Source organism: Rhinolophus ferrumequinum, chromosome 9 (assembly GCF_004115265.2).
Source record: "Rhinolophus ferrumequinum isolate MPI-CBG mRhiFer1 chromosome 9, mRhiFer1_v1.p, whole genome shotgun sequence".
NCBI lineage: Eukaryota > Metazoa > Chordata > Mammalia > Chiroptera > Rhinolophidae > Rhinolophus > Rhinolophus ferrumequinum.
This window is the reverse complement of record NC_046292.1, coordinates 52,216,282-52,235,868: the sequence shown is the minus strand read 5'-3', so window position 1 is coordinate 52,235,868 and position 19,587 is coordinate 52,216,282. Positions and strand designations below refer to the sequence as shown.

Sequence of the window (19,587 nt, the reverse complement as noted above, 5' to 3'; positions counted from 1 at the left end):
TATACTGTTCAAGATTCAATTTGCTTCTCCCATAACAATGGTAGTACTGTAAAAACTCCCATTATTGTGCTATATTCAGTATGATTCTACAGTCCAACTTACCAGCTTTAGGGTTACTACTATAACTGTGAACATTCTATTTAAAATTCTGAGTGATAAGAAGATGTGTTTACAGTTCGTGAGTAACTAACTTAAAGCTGTCATCCGGGCTAATTATAATAACAGGAAAAAAAATTAAAGACAGAAGTCTTAAATAGGGATAAATATAGAGTCTGTTACCCCCCAGTAGGTAGGACACATTGTATCCTTCCTATCATTCGTTCATTAATTCAAAACTACTTATTAATCTACAATGTAGCATATCCTGGGGGAGGGCCTTCCTGTGCTATATCTAAAAGGGTAGAAATGATCACTACTCTTGTAACAATTTTCATCTACTGGGAGAAACTGCAATTGAAAATGAGCGACCATATAAAATATTTAGGGGTGATGAAGTAGAGAATTTTGTAAGTCCATATTAAGACTTACCTTCTAGGCTTTTGGCAAGGGAAGCACCAGATAATTTGATATTTCAGGTCTACACACAAAAAAAATAAGTTAAATCAATCACTAAAGAAGAGGGGAATGCGAGTTATAAGACACAGGGATCCACATTTGTAAAAGTCCAGAAGCAAAAAGAGCTGGCACTTTTAAAGAATTCAAAGTTCAAGGTGATTGGAATATAGATGTGAGGGTAAGGAATAGTGAGAATTTAGGCTAGAGAGCTCAACAAGTGCCAAGTGACGATAAGCCTTGAATGTTCACTGAAAGGAGTTAGACTTTATATTCAGAACAATGAGAAGTTATTGAAGAACTTTCCAAGTCGAATAACACAATTTTCATTTCAGGAGCATCCTTTGTAAGCAGCAAAGAGGGGCCTAGAACAAAGGCTAACAAATCATGTAATAGACTATTGTGGTAGTTCAGACAAGGCATGATGGTGGTCTGGATTTAGGGTCAAATGAGAGTGAAAAAGAGAAAAGTGATAGAGTAACAAAATAGTAGGAAGCTAATTGGAAACTTCATGATTAAATGTGAGAGATATGCCTAATGAGGTGAAAAGGGGACAAAAACAGAGAGACAGAAACACACAGAGAGAAACGAATCAAGATGAATTAAGGATAAATCTTAGGACTGTTTTAGGGACTCGGTTCACTGAGATAGGGAAGATTAGTGGAGAAGCGTCTTTGAGGAAGAAGATAATGATTTATTTCCGTTTGGGACCTGATGAGTTTGATGTGAGACATCTAGGCAGAACTGTGCTATCGACAGCTAAATTGATTAGTCTGGAGCTCAAAGAGGAGGCTATTAATTCACAACAGTCTGCAAGAGCATTAATGATTGGTTCTTTAGGTGCAAATGGATACCTTAATGAAGAAATTGTAGTGAAAAAGTGTGTTGCCAAAGGGGGACAGGAATCAACAAGCAAAAAAAAAAAAAAAAAAAAAATGTATAGTACTATGAAGGAAACACTTTTAAGACAATGTACTTTTCATTTTTCTCAATAGTCTTTTGAATTTTATTAGTTTTTCATGTTTCATTATGTCCTTTTTCATGTCCTTCTTTTATGTTTTGTTATTTTATCTTTTAGAGTGACGTGGTCTTTCAGCAGTAAAAATGCATGCAACAAAGATGTTTATGGTAAAAATGCTATGGCAAAAACACCTAGAACTGTATGAAATAGCTGCTGTGATGAATGAGCAGGAGAGAGAGAGATCTTACTAGGGAAGGAGACAGGTTGGGGAACATGAATTCAAAGAGATCCCAATCTGCCCATATTCAGCCAGTGTCCATGCCAAGTACAAGATGTGTCTGTTTGGATCCTGGTATGAGGTGACGTCTTCGTACAGCATAGATCCAAAAGAGAGTGTCATTTTGACATGAGATGAAATTAAGTAATAGGTTAGAGGCACAATCGATACATTGTTAATTGGCTGTGGTGCAGGAAGGGGTTCTTCTGCATGTCGTGGCTGCACTGTCCTCAAGTCACTGAGGCCAGTCCTTTACAGCTGACCGTCACATTCCCTGGAATAAGCCATCATTAATTTGCTGGTAAGGCAAATGTTTTGGTCAATTACAGAGTGTTAGACTATGAGTTGTTACATTTTGCACACATCAACTACCTAAGAATTCAAGCTAATATGACCACATGATGGTTCTAGGATAGATTGTGACAACATTTTTATCAATGAGTTATTTCATAGGTTACTGTTTCTATCTAAACTTCCTACTACTCGAAATTTTATGCTTCTTTTCTAAGTGTGAAAATAACATGTTTATTATGGAAAACTTGGAAACCAAGGAAAACTAGAGAGAATAAAATAGAAATCTCCCTAATTCCCACCAGGAGATAACCGCTTCCAGTATTTTACTATATATACACACAGTTGTTTTCAGTTAAGAGTATACTTTGTAATAAATATTTGTTTTCCACTTTTCACATCCTGAACATTTCTTCGTGTTATTAAATATTTTTAAGAAACATGATTTTAAATGGCAGCATTGGAATGAATATATATATATATATATATATGTATGTATGTGTGTATATATATATATGTATGTATTGCATATATGATACACAAATCAACAATGTTCCATAATTTTAATATTAATTATAATTATTAATTAATATTTAATTAATTATTTAAATTAATTAATTTAATTAATTAATTAATATTTAATTAATTGATTTAATATTAATTATAATATTGTTGACCATTTGAGTTTTCTAATTTTCTTTTATACTAACGTGAACATTCTTTCACACCTTAGTTCACACTTCAGATTCCTTATTAAACATTTCGCTGATCCTAATTGTCGCTAATAGTGTGGTTCTCTGAGTTGGATGATAGTATGATTGAGCATTTTGGGTTTAAATGAAACTATATTTTGACAGAAAAAAAATTCTATCGTAACTATAAACATTTTCAAAGATTAATGTTGTTTAAACCTTGACAAGAATTCCTAAAAATGGCGGTGTGAGGTGAGCCTCTGTAAACCTCCCCTGGAATTTACAACTAATCGAACAACAATAACTCCACAAAGGACTACCTGCAGGCAAGACGAAGAGGCCCACTACTGAATTCACCTAAAGGTGGGCGAATCACGCGAGCTGGGGGGAGGAGGGAAGGGAGAAGTGCGGAGATGGAGGCGGGCGGGCGGGCGGGCGCCGGACGCAGACCTAGCGCAGTGCTCCGAGGTCACTGCATCCCGGAACTACCGCAGCTGTGGGAGAGGTAAGAACTCAGACTGCTAGGGCTCCGCTTATGGCCCACAGGGCTGAGGGGGCAGCATATAACACGGCTGAACCCAACACTCACGGCAGAGACCTTGGAGAAAAGACTGAGGGAAGAAGGCTGAAAAAGGTGGTTTAAGACCTCACTGCCGAGCAGAAAACGGAAGCCTTAGGCACTGAGACTAGCCGGCCCCTCTCTACCCTCCCAGAGCTCTCCCCACCCCCACCTAGCCGGTGCTAGGAGCGGAACAGTAGCAGTGTCAGATCAAAAGAACAGAATATTTGCTGTTCTGAGAACTGTGGACTGCAGACACAGATTCGCAGTCCAACTAGTTCCGGCAAAGGGGAGGGAGCTGTGGAAGCAGGACCGGCTGTGGTGGTGGTCGCCACCATTGCTCTGGGCCACCTCTCACAACTCACCCCGCCACTGGCCCCACCTACCTGGGCAGATCCCTCAAGTGTAAACAGAACTGCTGAAACATATGGGCTCTGAATCCAGTGCAGAAAGAGCTTTGGAACTTCAAAAGCTCTCCGCATACCCACACGGACACTGCGCCCTGGGACCCAGGTGAACTATTAACAGAGGAGAAGCCCATCTCCCAGGGAATCCCCCCATTGTGTGAGAAGCTGGAATAGTGCAGAGAAAACATAGCACTACCGTGTGAGAGAGAAAAAAAGGCTGCAGTCGGAGAGAAAATAAAACATTCTACCAACAAGTACTGGAAAACAAAAGAAAGACCTCTTCCTATCAATCTGTTGCAGAAGCCACTTCTGTAGTTGTCTAGGAAGAGAAATAATAAATCAGTAATTACCATGAATAACGAAGGCAACAAGACAGCTCATTTGTTGCTCATTTGCAAGTGAAAAGTCTCCAGAAAAGGAACTTAAAGACATGGAAATATGTAACTTAAATGACAGAGAGTTCAAGATTGCAGTTCTGAAAAAACTCAACGAGATGCAAGAAAACACAGAAAGGCAGTTTAATGAACTCAGAAACACAATCAAAGAACAACATGAGCATTTTACGAAAGAGATTGAAATTTTAAAAAAGAACCAAATAGAATTTCTGGAGATTAAGAACTCAATAGAAGAAATTAAGAATGAAATAACCAGCTTAGGTAGTAGAGTTGACCAGATGGAGGAAAGAATCAGTGACATCGAAGATAGAAACCTGGAAATGACACAGATGGCAGAAGAAAGAGACTTGAGACTTAAAAGAACTGAAACAACTCCATAAGAACTTTCTGATTCCATCAGAAAGAGCGATATAAGAATAATGGGCATACCAGAAGGAGAAGAAAGAGAGAAGGGAACAGAGAATATATTCAAACAAATTGTTGATGAGAACTTCCCAAACTTTTGGACAGAACTGGATCCTCGAATCTAAGAAGCAAATAGAACACCTAATTACCTCAATCCCAACAGGCCTTCTCCAAGGCACATTGTATTGAAGCTGTCTAAAATCAACAACAAAGACAGAATCGTCAAGGCAGCCAGGGAAAAGAAGACGTAACCTACAAAGGAAAGCCCATTAGATTATCAGCAGATTTTTCAGCAGAAACTCCAAGCCAGGAGGGAGTGGAACAAAATATTCAAACTATTGAAAGAGAGAAATTATGAGCCAAGTATAATATATCCAGCAAAGATATCCTTTAGATATGAAGGAGGAATAAAGACCTTTCCAGACATACAGAAGCTGAGGGAATTTTCTAATACATGACCTGCACTACAAGAAATACTAAAGGAGGCTATTCGACCACCATCAACAGGGACAATTTGTGGCAACCGAAACATAAAAAGGGGGAGAGTAAAGGCTTGAACCGGAATATGGGAATGGAGAAAGTATGAGTGCTGAAGAAAATGGAATACTTTAAATACCAAACTTTCTTTTACATAAACTTAAGGGTAACCACTCAAAAAAAAATCCAGAACTGAAATATATACTGTAATAAAAGAAGAAACAGAGGGAAACATCATAGAATACCACCACACAGAAATAATAGACAACAACAAAAAGGCAAAGAAACAATGGAGACACAGCCTTACCAGAAAACTAAAGAGAGAATGACAGGAAATCCTCACATATCAATAATCACCCTAACTGTAAATGGACTGAACTCACCAATAAAAAGGCACAGAGTAGCAGATTGGATCAAAAAACTAAACCCAACCATATGCTGTCTCCAAGAGACACATCTCAGCTACAAGGACAAGCATAGACTCAAAGTGAAAGGGTGGAAATTGACACTCCAAGCAAATAGTACCCAGAGAAAATCAGGTGTAGCCATAATGATATCACATGAAACAGTCTTCAGGGTGAAAAAGGTAACAAGAGACAAAGATGGACATTTCATAATGGTAAAGGGGACTATACAACAAGAAGACATAACAGTCATCAATATTTATGCCCCCAATCAGAGAGCACCGAAATATACCAAGCAACTACTAACAGAACTAAAGGGAGAAATTGACCAAAACACAATTATACTAGGGGACTGAAATTGACAGCTATGGATAGATCATGCAAACAGAAAATAAATAATGAAATAGCAGCCCTAAATGACACATTAGATGAAATGGACATAATTGACATATATAGAGCACTTCATCCTAAAACATCAGACTATACATTCTTTTCTAGTGTACATGGAACATTCTCAAGGATAGACCATATATTGGGACATAAAATCAGCCTCAACAAATTTAAGAAGACTGAAATCATACCAACCATATTCTCTGATCACAAGGCTTTGAAATTGGATATCAACTGCAAAAAGAAAACAGGAAAAAACACAAATACATGGAGATTAAACAACATACTTTTAAAGAACGACGGAGTCAAGGAAGAAATAAGAGGAGAGATCAAAAGATACATAGAAACAAATGAGAATGAAAATACATCCTACCAAAATTTTGGGGATGCAGAGAAAGCAGTTTTAAGAGGGAAATTTATATCATTACAGGCCTATCTCAAGAAACAAGAAAAATCCCAAATAAATAACCTCATGATACACCTTAAAGAACTAGAAAAAGAAGAACTAATGAAACCCAAGGTCAGCAGAAGAAAGGAAATAACAAAAATCAGAGCAGAACTAAATGAAATAGAGAACAAAACAACAATAGAAAAAATTAATGTGACAAAGAGCTGGTTCTTTGAAAAGATTAACAAAATTGACAAACTCTTGGCTAGACTCACTAAGATAAAAAGAGAGAAGACACTAATTAACAAAATCAGAAATGAAAAAGGGGAAGTTATCACGGACACCACAGAAATACAAGGGATCATCCAAGAATACTACGAAGGACTACATGCCACCAAATTCAATAACCTAGAAGAAATGGACAAGTTCTTAGAAACATATAGCCTTCCTAGGCTAAACCATGAAGAACTGGAAAATCTAAACAGACCGATCACCAGTAACGAAATTGAATCAGTCATCCAAAACCTTCCCAAAAGCAAAAGCCCGGGACCAGATGGCTTCACTAGTGAATTCTACCAAACCTTCAAAGAAGATCTAATACCAATCCTGCTCAAACTCTTCCAAAAAATTGAAGAAGAGACAGTACTCCCTAACTCATTTTATGAGGCCAACATTACCCTGATACCAAAACCTGGTAAGGACAACACAAAAAAAGAAAACTACAGACCAATATCTCTGATGAATACAGATGCAAAAATCCTAAACAAAATTCTAGCAAATCTAATACAACAATGCATTAAAAAGATTATTCATCACGACCAAGTGGGGTTCATCCCCGGGGCACAAGGATGGTTCAACATCTGCAAATCCATCAATGTGATACATCACATAAACAAAATAAAGGACAAAAATTATATGATTATATCAATTGATGCAGAAAAAGCATTTGACAAGATACAACATCCATTTATGATTAAAACACTTAATAAAATAGGTATAGAAGGAAAATACCTTAACCTAATAAAGGCCACATATGACAAGCCCTCAGCTAATCTCATAATTAATGGTGAAAAACTGAAGCCCTTTGCTCTACGTTCAGGAACATGACAGGGCTGTCCCCTATCACCTCTGCTTTTCAACATAGTGTTGGAAGTCCTCGCCAGAGCAATCAGGCAAGAGAAAGAATTAAAAGGCATCCAAATTGGGAATGAAGAAGTTAAACTGTCACTCTTTGCAGATGACATGATGCTATGTATAGAAAACCCTAAAGACTCCACCAAAAAGCTATTGGGACAATCAACAAATACAGTAAAGTTGCTGGCTACAAAATCAACGTACAAAAGTCCATTGCATTCCTATATACTAACAGTGAAATCTCAGAAAAAGAAATACAAAAAACAATTCCTTTTGCAATTGCAGCAAAAAGAGTAAAATACCTAGGAATAAACTTAACCAAGGATGTGAAGGACCTATATGCTGTAAACTATAAGACATTTTTGAAAGAAATTGAAGACACAAAGAAATGGAAAGACATTCCGTGCTCATGGATTGGAAGAATCAACATAGTTAAAATGGCCATATTACCCAAAGCAATATACAGATTTAATGCAATCCCTATCAAAATCCCAATGGCATTTTTTAAAGAAATAGAACAAAAAATCATTAGGTTTGTTTGGAACCACAAAAGACCCCGTATAGCCAAAGCAATCTTAAGAAAAAAAAACAATACTGGAGGTATCACACTCCCTGACTTTAGCTTGTACTACAGGGCTACAATAATCAAAACAACATGATATTGGCAGAAAAATAGACACGTAGACCAATGGAATAGAATTGAGAACCCAGAAATAAAACCACATAAATATGGACAGATAATTTTTGACAAAGAAGCTAAAAACATACAATGGAGGAAAGACAGCGTCTTCAATAAATGGTGCTGGGAGAATTGGATAGCCACGTGCAAAAGAATGAAACTGGACTGCTATCTGTCACCATGTACCAAAATTAATTCAAAATGGACCAAAGACTTAAGCATAAGACCTGACACAATAAACTGCATAGAAGAAAACATAGGTACTAAACTTATGGACCTTGCTTTCAAAGAGCATTTTATGAATTTGACTCCACAGGCAATGGAAGTAAAAGCTAAAATAAACGAATGGGACTATATGAAACTTAAAAGCTTCTGCACAGCAAAAGAAACCATCGACATAATAAAGTGGCAACCAACTGAATGGGAGAAGATTTTTGCAAACAGTGCCTCCGATAAGGGGCTAATATTCAAAATATACAAGGAACTCATGAAACTCAACAACAAAAAAACAAACAACCCAATTGAAAAATGGGCAGAGGACCTGAAGAGACATTTCTCCAAATAGGACATATAAATGGCAAATAGACATATGAAAAAATGCTCAACATCACTAATCATCAGAGAAATGCAAATAAAAACCACAATGAAATATCACCTCACCCCAGTCAAAATGGCTATCATCAACAAGACAAATAGTAACAAGTGTTGGAGAGGCTGTGGAGAAAAAGGAACCCTCATACACTGTTGGTGAGAATGCAGACTGGTGCAGCCGTTATGGAAGGCAGTGTGGAGGTTCCTCAAAAAATTACAAATAGAATTACCATATGACTCAGCAATCCCTCTCCTGGGTATCTACCCAAAAAATCTGAAAACGTTTATACATAAAGACACGTGTGCTCCAATGTTCATTGCAGCTTTGTTACGGTGGCCAAGACATGGAAACAACCAAAATGTCCTTCGATAGATGAATGGATAAAGAAGTTGTGGTATATATACACAATGGAATACTATTCGGTGGTAAGAAAAGATGATATAGGAACATTTGTGACAACATGGATGGATCTTGAGAGTATAATGCTAAGTAAAATAAGTCAGACAGAAAAAGGAGAGAACCATATGACTTCACTGATATGTGGTATATAAACCAAAAAGAACAAGACAAACAAATGAGAAACAAAAACTCATAGACACAGACAATAGTTAAGTGGTTACCAGAGGGTAAGGGGGTTGGGGGGTGGGAGATGATGGTAAGGGGGATCAAATATATGGTGATGGAAGGAGAACTGACTCTGGTGGTGAACACACAATGTAATTTATAGATGATGTGATACAGAATTGCACACCTGAAATCTATGTAATTTCACTAACAACTGTCACCCCAATAAATTAAAAAAAAAAATCTTGACAAAGACACATTCTCTAGACTTTCTCTTGACATCTGTGGTATAAAGATTTGAAATACAGTAAAGACACCTCTTTGACATGTGTATCTCAAAGCTAACCCATCATCTATAATCCAAGAAATGAATATTTTTATAGAATAGATTTTGTCTTACCCGTTTGAGCCAGGATTTGAAATACTTACTTAGCTACTGGTATTTTTTTTTTTTTTTTTACCATTCTAACAGAAAGATAAATACTTATCTAGACATAACATATGCACCAAGTTATACTGAGCAAAATCACACACAATTTATAATTCATACTAATTGAAAGGAGAGAGTAATTCTTACATACTAAACAATGAGATGGCAGGCTGCAGGCTTATGTTCAATTTTGAGTTTCCCGATGTAGTTACTGGATAATGGTTCTGCATTACAAAATATTTTTAAAGTGCGAATTTGAGGGTTTCTTTTTCTTTTTTTTGAAACCACTTTATTACGTAGAAATTTAAGGAAAGCAGACATATAAAGAAGACATTCATTTCCTGACAGTATTCCCCTAAGCATCCACTATTCTGTCTCTGAACATCATAGCATTCTGTCCTGGGAGCATATGCAATAGTGAGGGCTATAAATGTCTAACTATTTTACATTGTTTCGTATACCTGAAACTAATAAAAAAAATAGTGCAATAACCTGGGGTTTGGGAAGAGGTATGCTGTGTAAATTGAAGGCGTTAATTATTCTTATCTCATTTTAATTTTTGCAACTGTACCACTAGATAGAAAAAATACATATTCGGTAAGCATTATTGACCATTTATAGAGAAAAGAGAAATTAAGATCCAAAGTTAGGTAACTGGTGCCCAAACTAGAAGCTGAGCTGTGTGAGTTTATGGCAGGCCTTTAACTCTTGGTCCGTGTTGTTGCCTAAGTCTGCTACTTCCAAAAAAAAAAATAAAGAAATCTCCCCTTAAAGCTTCATGAATCCAGTATCTTGTCCTCTTCACTGTCCACTTTCTAACTTTGTAATTTTCCTCTCTCTGTTTACCAAAAGATGCACGTGGCGTTTTCCTGAAGAGGAATTCTGTCTTTTGTTCCACACCTTTTACCTTTCAGTTTCTTTCCTTTTTCAAATTGAATCCTTATATGTTAGAGGCCATCCAGTCCAACAGCTGTTTACTTAATAAAACACAGAGTAAATGATTTGCCTAAAGTCGTAAATGATGACAGAGCCTGCAGTAGAATTTACTTCTTCCGATTCTGAGTAGTGCAAATGTTGTTTTGAAAAGAAGTTCTATAAAATTACATAATAGTAAAGATGAGATTACACAACTTCTAGTAATTTTTAAATATTTATGAGTTGTTTATTTCCAAAGTTTTCAGATTAGATCATGCAGGAGAAGCATCTGAAACAGTAGTCTAGAATGCTGAGATGATTTGGCAACTCTTTGAAAACAGAGTTGTAACCAGACTGGAAAGACTACAGTTATTTCTTAAATCTACTGTGAAACTTCTTCCTGTGACAGTCCTTCACATTATGTAATTAAATAGTTTAAAGGGCCCAGACTGGTTTCAGTGTGTTATAATATAGTACGTTTGTCAAACGATAGAGGGAACTTCTAGTAAAGCAGGTTATTCTCCTAGGCCTACCAACAGAGGATTATAGAAAACAAAACAGATAAAAATTGTCTATGGTGGAAAGTTTTCTTACACACTTACATTAGATATAAACTGGAAATACATAAGATGGATCCTAGAAATAAAGTTCATTTCCACTTTGTTTCTAAATAAACTGGATCCCAGAAATCCAGTTTATTTAGAAACAAAGTGGAAATGCTAAAGTGGATTACATAATGGATCCTAGGGACAAGTAACCAATTTTTTTCCCTCTCCTACAAATTAATTTTCTGGGTTCACTCATTTACCATCTTCAATAGATATTTATGGCCTGTAACCCAAGTCACTTCTGAACCAAGAAGTGAAGTACTGAAGATTTTTAAATATGTAGTTATAAATCCTGCTGCAATAAAGTAAAATCCAAATGCAGAATACTGAAAATACTCTCCCTGGTCTATGCTTTACCCATTTAGAAGATCATTGTCACTGGGGAAGGGACAAATCATTTTTTTTTCCCTTTAGGATGGAACAAGGTAATTGCACTTGACACTAGCCAGGGATAGAGAATTTAGAACTCACTGATATAGTTGTCTTCCTGGTTATTATGGGTACAAAAAGAGCTCTCCATTCCTGCTAATAACCAGGGAAGAGGTGAGAGGCCTGGGAGAGTCACGTGGACCCGGGGGAAGATGCTGGCAGAATACTGTAGCTCTGTTAAGCCAGACTGGTCTCAATGCTGCTGTAACCAGCTAGCTCATTATCTGAGGCTGATTGGAAGGAGCAATCATGCAGAGTATACACGCGTGTGCTAAAAAAATAGCCTCTGTGCCGTCTAAGCTTCCTGTTTTGTTTGTCCCTTCTCCCTTGTATATGGAATAGAATTGGACTTATAGGGATAATTAATTCTACCAAAAATCTACATATTCACGCCAAAGTTTTTCAATACCGAAGACTCTCTAAAAAATATTTGCAAAAATCATGATCACTGTTTAGCTCCTTAAATATAGGGAAGTTGACAGATGGATGCTAACTTGCATTTATGTTCAAAATTAGACAAGGTATTTGGAGTCTTACCTCCGTCCCTGCTGCCATTTGGAAATGGCAATATCATGCTCACTGCCTCCAATTCAAATTATCTTCATATTGCACATCTCATGATTTCTGGGAAAAGCTCGAGTGTCTCTCCCAGTGCCAGCTATTGCTTACAGGGCTTGATTTCATAATATCATAATCACTGCACTGTCAATAGTAAATTACAGGAAATCGTAGTCCACTAACCAATGTAAGGCATCTGAAACCTATATTAGCGGGTAAAAATACTTGAGTATTATTAGACTCATAAAAATGAATTTTAAAATAATCAGAGAGAGCACTGTGTAAAATGACTTAAATCCCATTTTAATAAGTAATTTTGTAAATTTTCCTGATTATAAAAAGTTGGAGAAATTCAGTATTTTATTTTATAAGGGAAAATGCAAGTGTAATTCAAGTGAGTTTTTAGATCATTTCAGACAAGGCCCAGAACACTTTCTGGAAGATGGTAAGTGGTCGAATATATTTAATTATTGGATGAGGTGGGAGGCTGAAAGAGCTAGATGAAACCTTTCCAATTGTTTGTAAAAAGAAGAGAAAAAGAATTAGCCACATGTTTTTCTTAAAGACAACTGAATTGAAAATATAGTTTTATACCTTTCAGTCAAACACACTGAAATCTAACCGATGTCGCTAGAATAACAAGAATTCATTTTTACATGTTGCAAATTTAGAAATTGAAATAATTTAGACAGGAATTAGGATAAAGTTTACTTTATGTTAAAAAAAAAGTTTCCTAAGAAAGCAAACGAAGTAAACAAGCTTGCTAGGATGTTTTATCTATGAGATAAAACATGAGCTTTATCTATGTGCTTAAATCATTTTCCAGCTCATTCTTCCTCATCCCCTCTCAGCATTTGTTGAGAGCTCACTCTGTGGGTGTATTAGTTTTGTATGGTAGCTCTCTATCAAATTACTACAAACTTGGTGGCTTAAAACAACACAGATTTCTCTTACAGTTTTGTTGGTAAAAAGCCTGACAAGAGTCTCATTGAGCTAATATCACAATGTCCACAGGGCTGAATTGTTTTCTGGAAGCCCTGAAGGAGAATTGGAGACTGGCTTCCTTGCCATTTCAGTTTCTAGAGGCCATCCATCTACATTCCCTAACTCATGGTTCCCTTCCTCCATCTTCAAAACCAGCAACACTATACCGTGTTTCCTCAAAAATAAGACCTACCCCGAAAATAAGCCCCTGTTAAGCTCTCAGCCAGACGGACGCATTTAGTACATTAAGACAATGTTCCAGAAGAAGATGACATGACTGTACTTGAATAAATGTAGATTGTTGTGCATGAAAATAATAAGACATCCCCTGAAAATAAGCCATAGTAGAGCAAAAATTAAGATAAGGCCCGGTCTTATTTTCGGGGAAACACGGTATCTCTGACCATTCTTATGCAGTCACCTCCCTCTGACTACAGCTGGAAAAGATTCTAAGACAGTATCAAGGACGCATGTGATACAATACATCGAACCCACCCAGATAATCCAGCACAATCTCCTGTCTCAAGGTCTTTAACATTCATCACATCTGCAAAGTCCCTTCTGCCTTGGGTGATAACATGTTCACAGGTTTTAGGGACTGGACCTGCATATAGTTTTTTGGGGTGGTGGTGAAGGGAGCACCTGCCTACCACAATTGGAAGCAGTGTTCAGTTCACAGGACTGTGCGCCAGCATCAAAAGATATTAATGTTGATATATTTATTTTAAATAATTTTGGTGTATAATAAGTGAGTATAATAAATTCATATTTGTCAATGAAGGGAATGATCAACTTCATTTAAAGGCTTTCCTAAATCATTTGAAATGTTTTTTATATACATAAAATTTTTAAAATAATTTAATGATTTTTTAATAGTAAATTGTTGTTTAATAGTAATAATCCCATTGCCTTCCATAAGTCTATGTATTGTACATAATTTAATTATAACAATATAACTTTATATATAATACTATCTTATATTCTGTTATTTTCACTTAATTATTATAATCTACCATATTTCCCTGAAAATAAGACCTAGCTGCACAATCAGCTCTAATGCATCTTTTGGAGCAAAAATTAATATAAGATCCAGTATTATATTATATTATATTATACTACATTACATTACATGATATATTATATAAGACCCGGTCTTATATTATAGTAAAATAAGACCAGGTATGATATTAATTTTTGCTCCAAAAGACGCATCAGAGCTGATTATCTGGCTAAGTCTTATTTTCGGGGAAACACAGTACTATTATGTGAGCAGGATATATTATTCTATTCTTTATACACTTAATTCTTATATATATTATCATGTAAACTAAATATACTATCCTAGTCCTTATACAAGGGAGAAGAACAAACAGAAAACACAGGGAAGCTTGGACAGTGCAATGCACTTGTTTTAGCAAGTGCACGTATCCTCTGCAAGGTTGCTCTTTCTGATCAGCCCCACAATGAGCTGGTCAAGGGAGCGTTGAGACAAACACAGAATAAAATATTTGTGTTTTATTAAGCTTTATTCCTGATGTTAGAGATTTTTGTGTTTACAGTTTCTTACTAGTGTAGATAATGCTTCACTAAACATTCAATTGTTTGTACAGCTGTTTTTTGCTGTTATTGAATAAATCCCTTAGGAAAAAAAATCCTTAGAAAGAAACTATGGACTCAGAATAAATGGCTATCTGCTGGTGTACCTATTCCCCTCTTCTTATTTATTTATAGAACCATAATTTTGTTTGGGTGTTAGGTGGTAATTTGGTCAAGGACCTTGTGTTAAGACCCAGGGGATGAATTTGTCCTATAAGCCAGACCTGCACATTTCCGTCTCCTTGGCAAGTGATTGGTTTAAGAATTACCTGTGACTCAACTCTGTCCAATAAGATCAAGTCGAAGTTTTTAATAGATTGTGAGGGTTTGATCAGAGCTGGGATTTAAGCTGCTGAATCTGTGACGTGTTGACATTTATAGGCACCGTCTGGATGTCTGCTATTACTGTAATTCAGATGAACTAGGATGAGATTGGAATATAGCAAAAGGCATTGCAGAGGACCAAGCAAAAGGAGGATTCAAAGATGACTGACATAATGGGCCAGGGTGACTGTGTGAGAATGAGTGTCGTTGTTGGGATTGCAAGTTTGTGGCCCGGGTGTTTGGATGCTCAGGGATGTTGACTTTAATTTGGGATATGTGACCAGAGAACAGAACATTCAAATGCGTATGGGCCTCAAAAGAGACAGTGGTTGCAGTAGAAATGTACGTGAGCAACAATGCAAGCCCCATATATAATTTTTAATTTTCTAGTAGCGACATTTTAGAAAAAGTAAAAAGAAACAAGTGATATTCATTTTAATAACATGTTTTATTTAACACAACATATCAAAAATATCTTTTCATGATATAATCATGACCTATCCCAATATCTCAATTTGATCCGGCCACATTTCAAGTGCTTAGTAGCCATGCACCCAGAAAGATGAATTTCAGAACCAGTTATAAAAGTCAACACCATTCTTTGCTTGAGAAGGTGAACCCATGTTTGGATTGTTCCTGCCTTTATTTTATTTTTATTTTTTTGCTACTGTGAACGACACCATGATGAGCAGTCATGTAGACAACTTCTGGTGCAGGAATTTGGGACAGTATGTTCTGAGGAGTAGGATAGCTGGGATAGAGCAGATGAACTAGTGCCCAGTCAAGGTGGCTATGCCAGTTCACACTCTTGCTCGTGGTGTGTAAAAGAGGCCTCATCATTCCACATCCTTACTAACATTTAGAAAAGTCACATTTCATTTTTCATCAAACTAGTGGGTATAAAATGGCTTCTTAGTTTTTCACAATTTGCATTCTTCTGATGATGAATGCACTTGAATATTTTTTCAGATGCATATAAACCTTCATTTACTCTCTTCTGTGGAAATCACAAATATTTATTCATTCAAACATAAATATATATGTCTCAGACTCTTATATTCTTATATATGTCGTACAATGTATTTATTCACGAACATTTATGGAGCACTGTCTTCCAAATACTGGTCTAGATACGTACTGTGAATATAATTGTGGGTGAGGGAAATAGTTGCAAATCCTGCCCTCATGGAGTTTACAGTCTAGTGTGTGTATGTGGCGAGGAGGGAGAGACAAAAAAGTAAAATACCACATGTCATATCGTGTCAGTGAATCTGGGTTTAAGTCTGGCTCAGATATTTTACATCATTAAACCTTGGTTCCTGCAACTGTGAAAAGGAGACGGTAATGATATCTATCTTATATCGTTTATTAAATGCATATCAAGAACTTGACACAGTGCTTGAAAAATTGTAATGATTCAGAAAATATTATTTTCTTGCTTGTACTTTTTCTCAGTTAGAACTATTGAAGATTGAGATTAAATATGTTTTGGTTTTGCTGAAGTGTTGACTTTCATTTTATCAACCTAATAGTGTTTTCTGCAAAAAGCCAGAAGACTTTGGCTAATTTTGAGATGTATTACTTTCATACTTCTTAAATCCCAAGCAACAAGAGCCTGAGAACATGCACCTTCTGAAAAAGCTGCATCATGTCAAATAGCCAAAAATGTGGGAACATCCGTAGGAATGTGTTATGTAATTCAGAGCTGTGTTCATGAGTACAGATGTTGCTTGATTTCATCATTTCAGTATCACCACCAATTTATTGTGAACTACGTGCAAAGTGATGTGTAGAGGAGATGCATATGACCGTACTAATATTTGGAACAATTATTTGTCCTTCTTTCTTAGATAATGATGTTGAAAATGATCTTCAATCAGACATCAGTTGAGCACTGTAAGACGCACCCAGAAAAGCAGAAAGAATGCAACTTGTTCTTAATAGCTGTCCGCCTGGCTTCACTGAACCAGATCTTGGATCCCTGGGTTTATCTGCTGCTAAGAAAGATCCTTCTTCGAAAGTTTTGCCAGGTAGCAAATGCTGTCTCCAGCTGCTCTAGTGATGGACAGAAAGGGCAGCCTATCTCATTATCCAATGAAATAATGCAGACAGGAGCATGAAAGAGAACACTTAATCTACTTGCATGTTCACAGCTTTTGGCAACAAATAGCCCTAAACCTTACTGTGAATTTTAGGCATCTCTGGCATGCCACTGTTGATGCATTGAAGCAGAATTTTTGCTAGAAGGCTAAATGATCTCAGCATAGGTAATCCCCAATGTGCCAAAAGTATTGAAACACAAACAAAAGAAAATATATTAATACCAGTCTAGTATTTTAGGGTCTCTGCCATTTGTAGCTCAGTATGTGATTACTTATGAGATGAAAACATACTTTATAAATGGTCTTGGTCTGTGGTAGGGGTGGGATAGGGATAAATATTCTCGTATACTGAGTACATGGGGGATTTAATGCATAGATCATCAAAGACAAGGCAACGGTTTGTTTTTGTTCAGTCCTTAGTCTTCTGTGTTCTCTTTTACTCTTTCTCTCTGTGTCACTCTTTTCTCACCTTACTTTTTTCAAATAGTTGAATTAGGATAAAAAAATATATAATGTATACACAATATTCATTGGTACTGATATTTAAATATTGTTCAATATGTAAATTAGCTGCTAACTTACAAAGTTTAAGTTTTGATTGGGTTCGTAATTAGGTTTATTTATTATCTGAATGAGAGCCAATTCCATTTATTTTAAATATGACAGGACATGTGACTATTTAAATTGCTAAGTATTCTTCCTTTTGAGTATATTTTTAATTCCTACAAGCATGGAAAAGATTCATGAAACTGATCTTGAGAGTCAGTGAAGTGATTTTTCAGAATAATATTTAAGGACTGATTTAAGCACTAAATGTAGGTACTCTGGTTAATTTTGTTCCCTGATTTTTCCACCGAAACTATTCTCCAGTCATTTGGATATTTACATACTAATTTTGATTCTCAGACCAATAAAATTTTAAAGGTTCGATAAAGACTTTCCATAGTTTGGCTTATTTATTTGATAAGAAAATTAATAATATTGAACCCTTCATAGCACTTTCTTTGCCCTCTTCTCAAAGTAGCTCTATCTAAATATTTATTATTAGATGTTTTTCTTATATAGTTTGCACGTATACAAACCTTGGTAGCTAAACTTTATGTCTTTTAGACATTAATAGAGAACTACATTAAGTTTGAGAATTGCACTTTAAAAAAAAATCTCCCCAAAGAACACAACCATCTCTTAAGTTAGACCTACACAAAATAGTCTTTGATTTCTAGGGAGCATTCATTTTGCAAACTCCTTCACATTTTTCTCATGAAGATTTTAATTTTCAGTTTCCTGCTTTCCCAGTTTAAAATAAAAATGAGATTTATTTATATTTCTTTATAGTAACTACATTTTTCTTTGAGTTTATTAGCCATTTGAGGGAGAATTAATTTTAACAGGAACAATAAATCTATTAGGTTAATTTGTACACCAGCCTAGGTCAATCAGTAGTAATGAATTTAAATGACCGTGTCAAACTGAGTGAGAGGACAAGATCTGCTGGGAGTGCTTATGTAATTCATAATGGTTCTACTAGTCTAGGTTTTGGAGAAAAGATGATAAATAACCTATACTAAAAACCCCATGATAAAATCTCTTTATGCCATAAAGTTAGATTATCCCACAGGTCACCTCACAGGGGATGAGGCAAAGCTATCTACTTCAGGAAAGAAAGGGCACTTAAATGACCTTGTAATAGAAAGGCTTTGCCACTTGAGTGGTCCTATGACCCTAGGTTATAATCAGATAGACACACACACAGTGTGGATTCAAGTAGTGTGTGATTGGGTTATTTCTTGCAGCACATAGTACAGCACTTGGAATATAGAAAGTGTTCAATATTGGTTTAGTGAATGAATGAATGAATAAACCAAATGCACATCGGTGAGGCACTCGCCATATTGTTGAAGTGCTTTTTGTCACTACAGTGCGTCAAGCTGATAAAGTGAATGATCTCTGCTTATTTAATTACAGAAATGTGAATTTATCTTCAAATGTGTAGTGTCATATTGCTGTACAACAGAGTGCTTTATTTGTATTAATAATTTAAGAGACTGATACATCCAAATGATAATGGAGATTACTGTCAAAGAAATATCCAACCACAGAAATACATACAGACAGAAAGAGTCTGAAACTTATTCTTAACCACAAAATAAATTCCTGTCCTGGGATACCTGGTAGAAATGGATGGATGGCAAGTTTTGGACAAGCTTGAAGAGGAGGTAGAAAAGGAAGAAATTATGTAAATGGAATGTGATTTTTGTTATCTAGACAGCCCTTTGTTAGTCCAGGTAAAACCAGATAAGAAATACAAGTCCCGAATGATTTTAGCCTTTGTGTAATAGTTGAGGTTAGATTTCAGAGACTTGTGCAGATGCCCTAGATGTGGTTAGGAAGTAGGCATCTAAAGTCACTGTAGAAGAGTATGTTTATTTCCAAGTTTAAGTTCATTGGCCTTTAAATTCTGTCTCATATTATAT

General features: G+C 36.0%; 1 protein-coding gene across 1 annotated transcript in view; it reads left to right on the top strand.

Moving 5' to 3' along the window:
• The window catches only part of PTGER3 (prostaglandin E receptor 3), a 91,084-nt gene that overhangs the window by 20,289 nt on the left and 51,208 nt on the right, over nucleotides 1–19,587 (top strand). Inside the window, exon 2 of the mRNA XM_033115508.1 lies at nucleotides 16,862–17,041. Within this exon, the coding sequence (XP_032971399.1) occupies nucleotides 16,862–17,041 (180 nt within the window). The remainder of the gene's footprint in view (nucleotides 1–16,861; nucleotides 17,042–19,587) is intronic.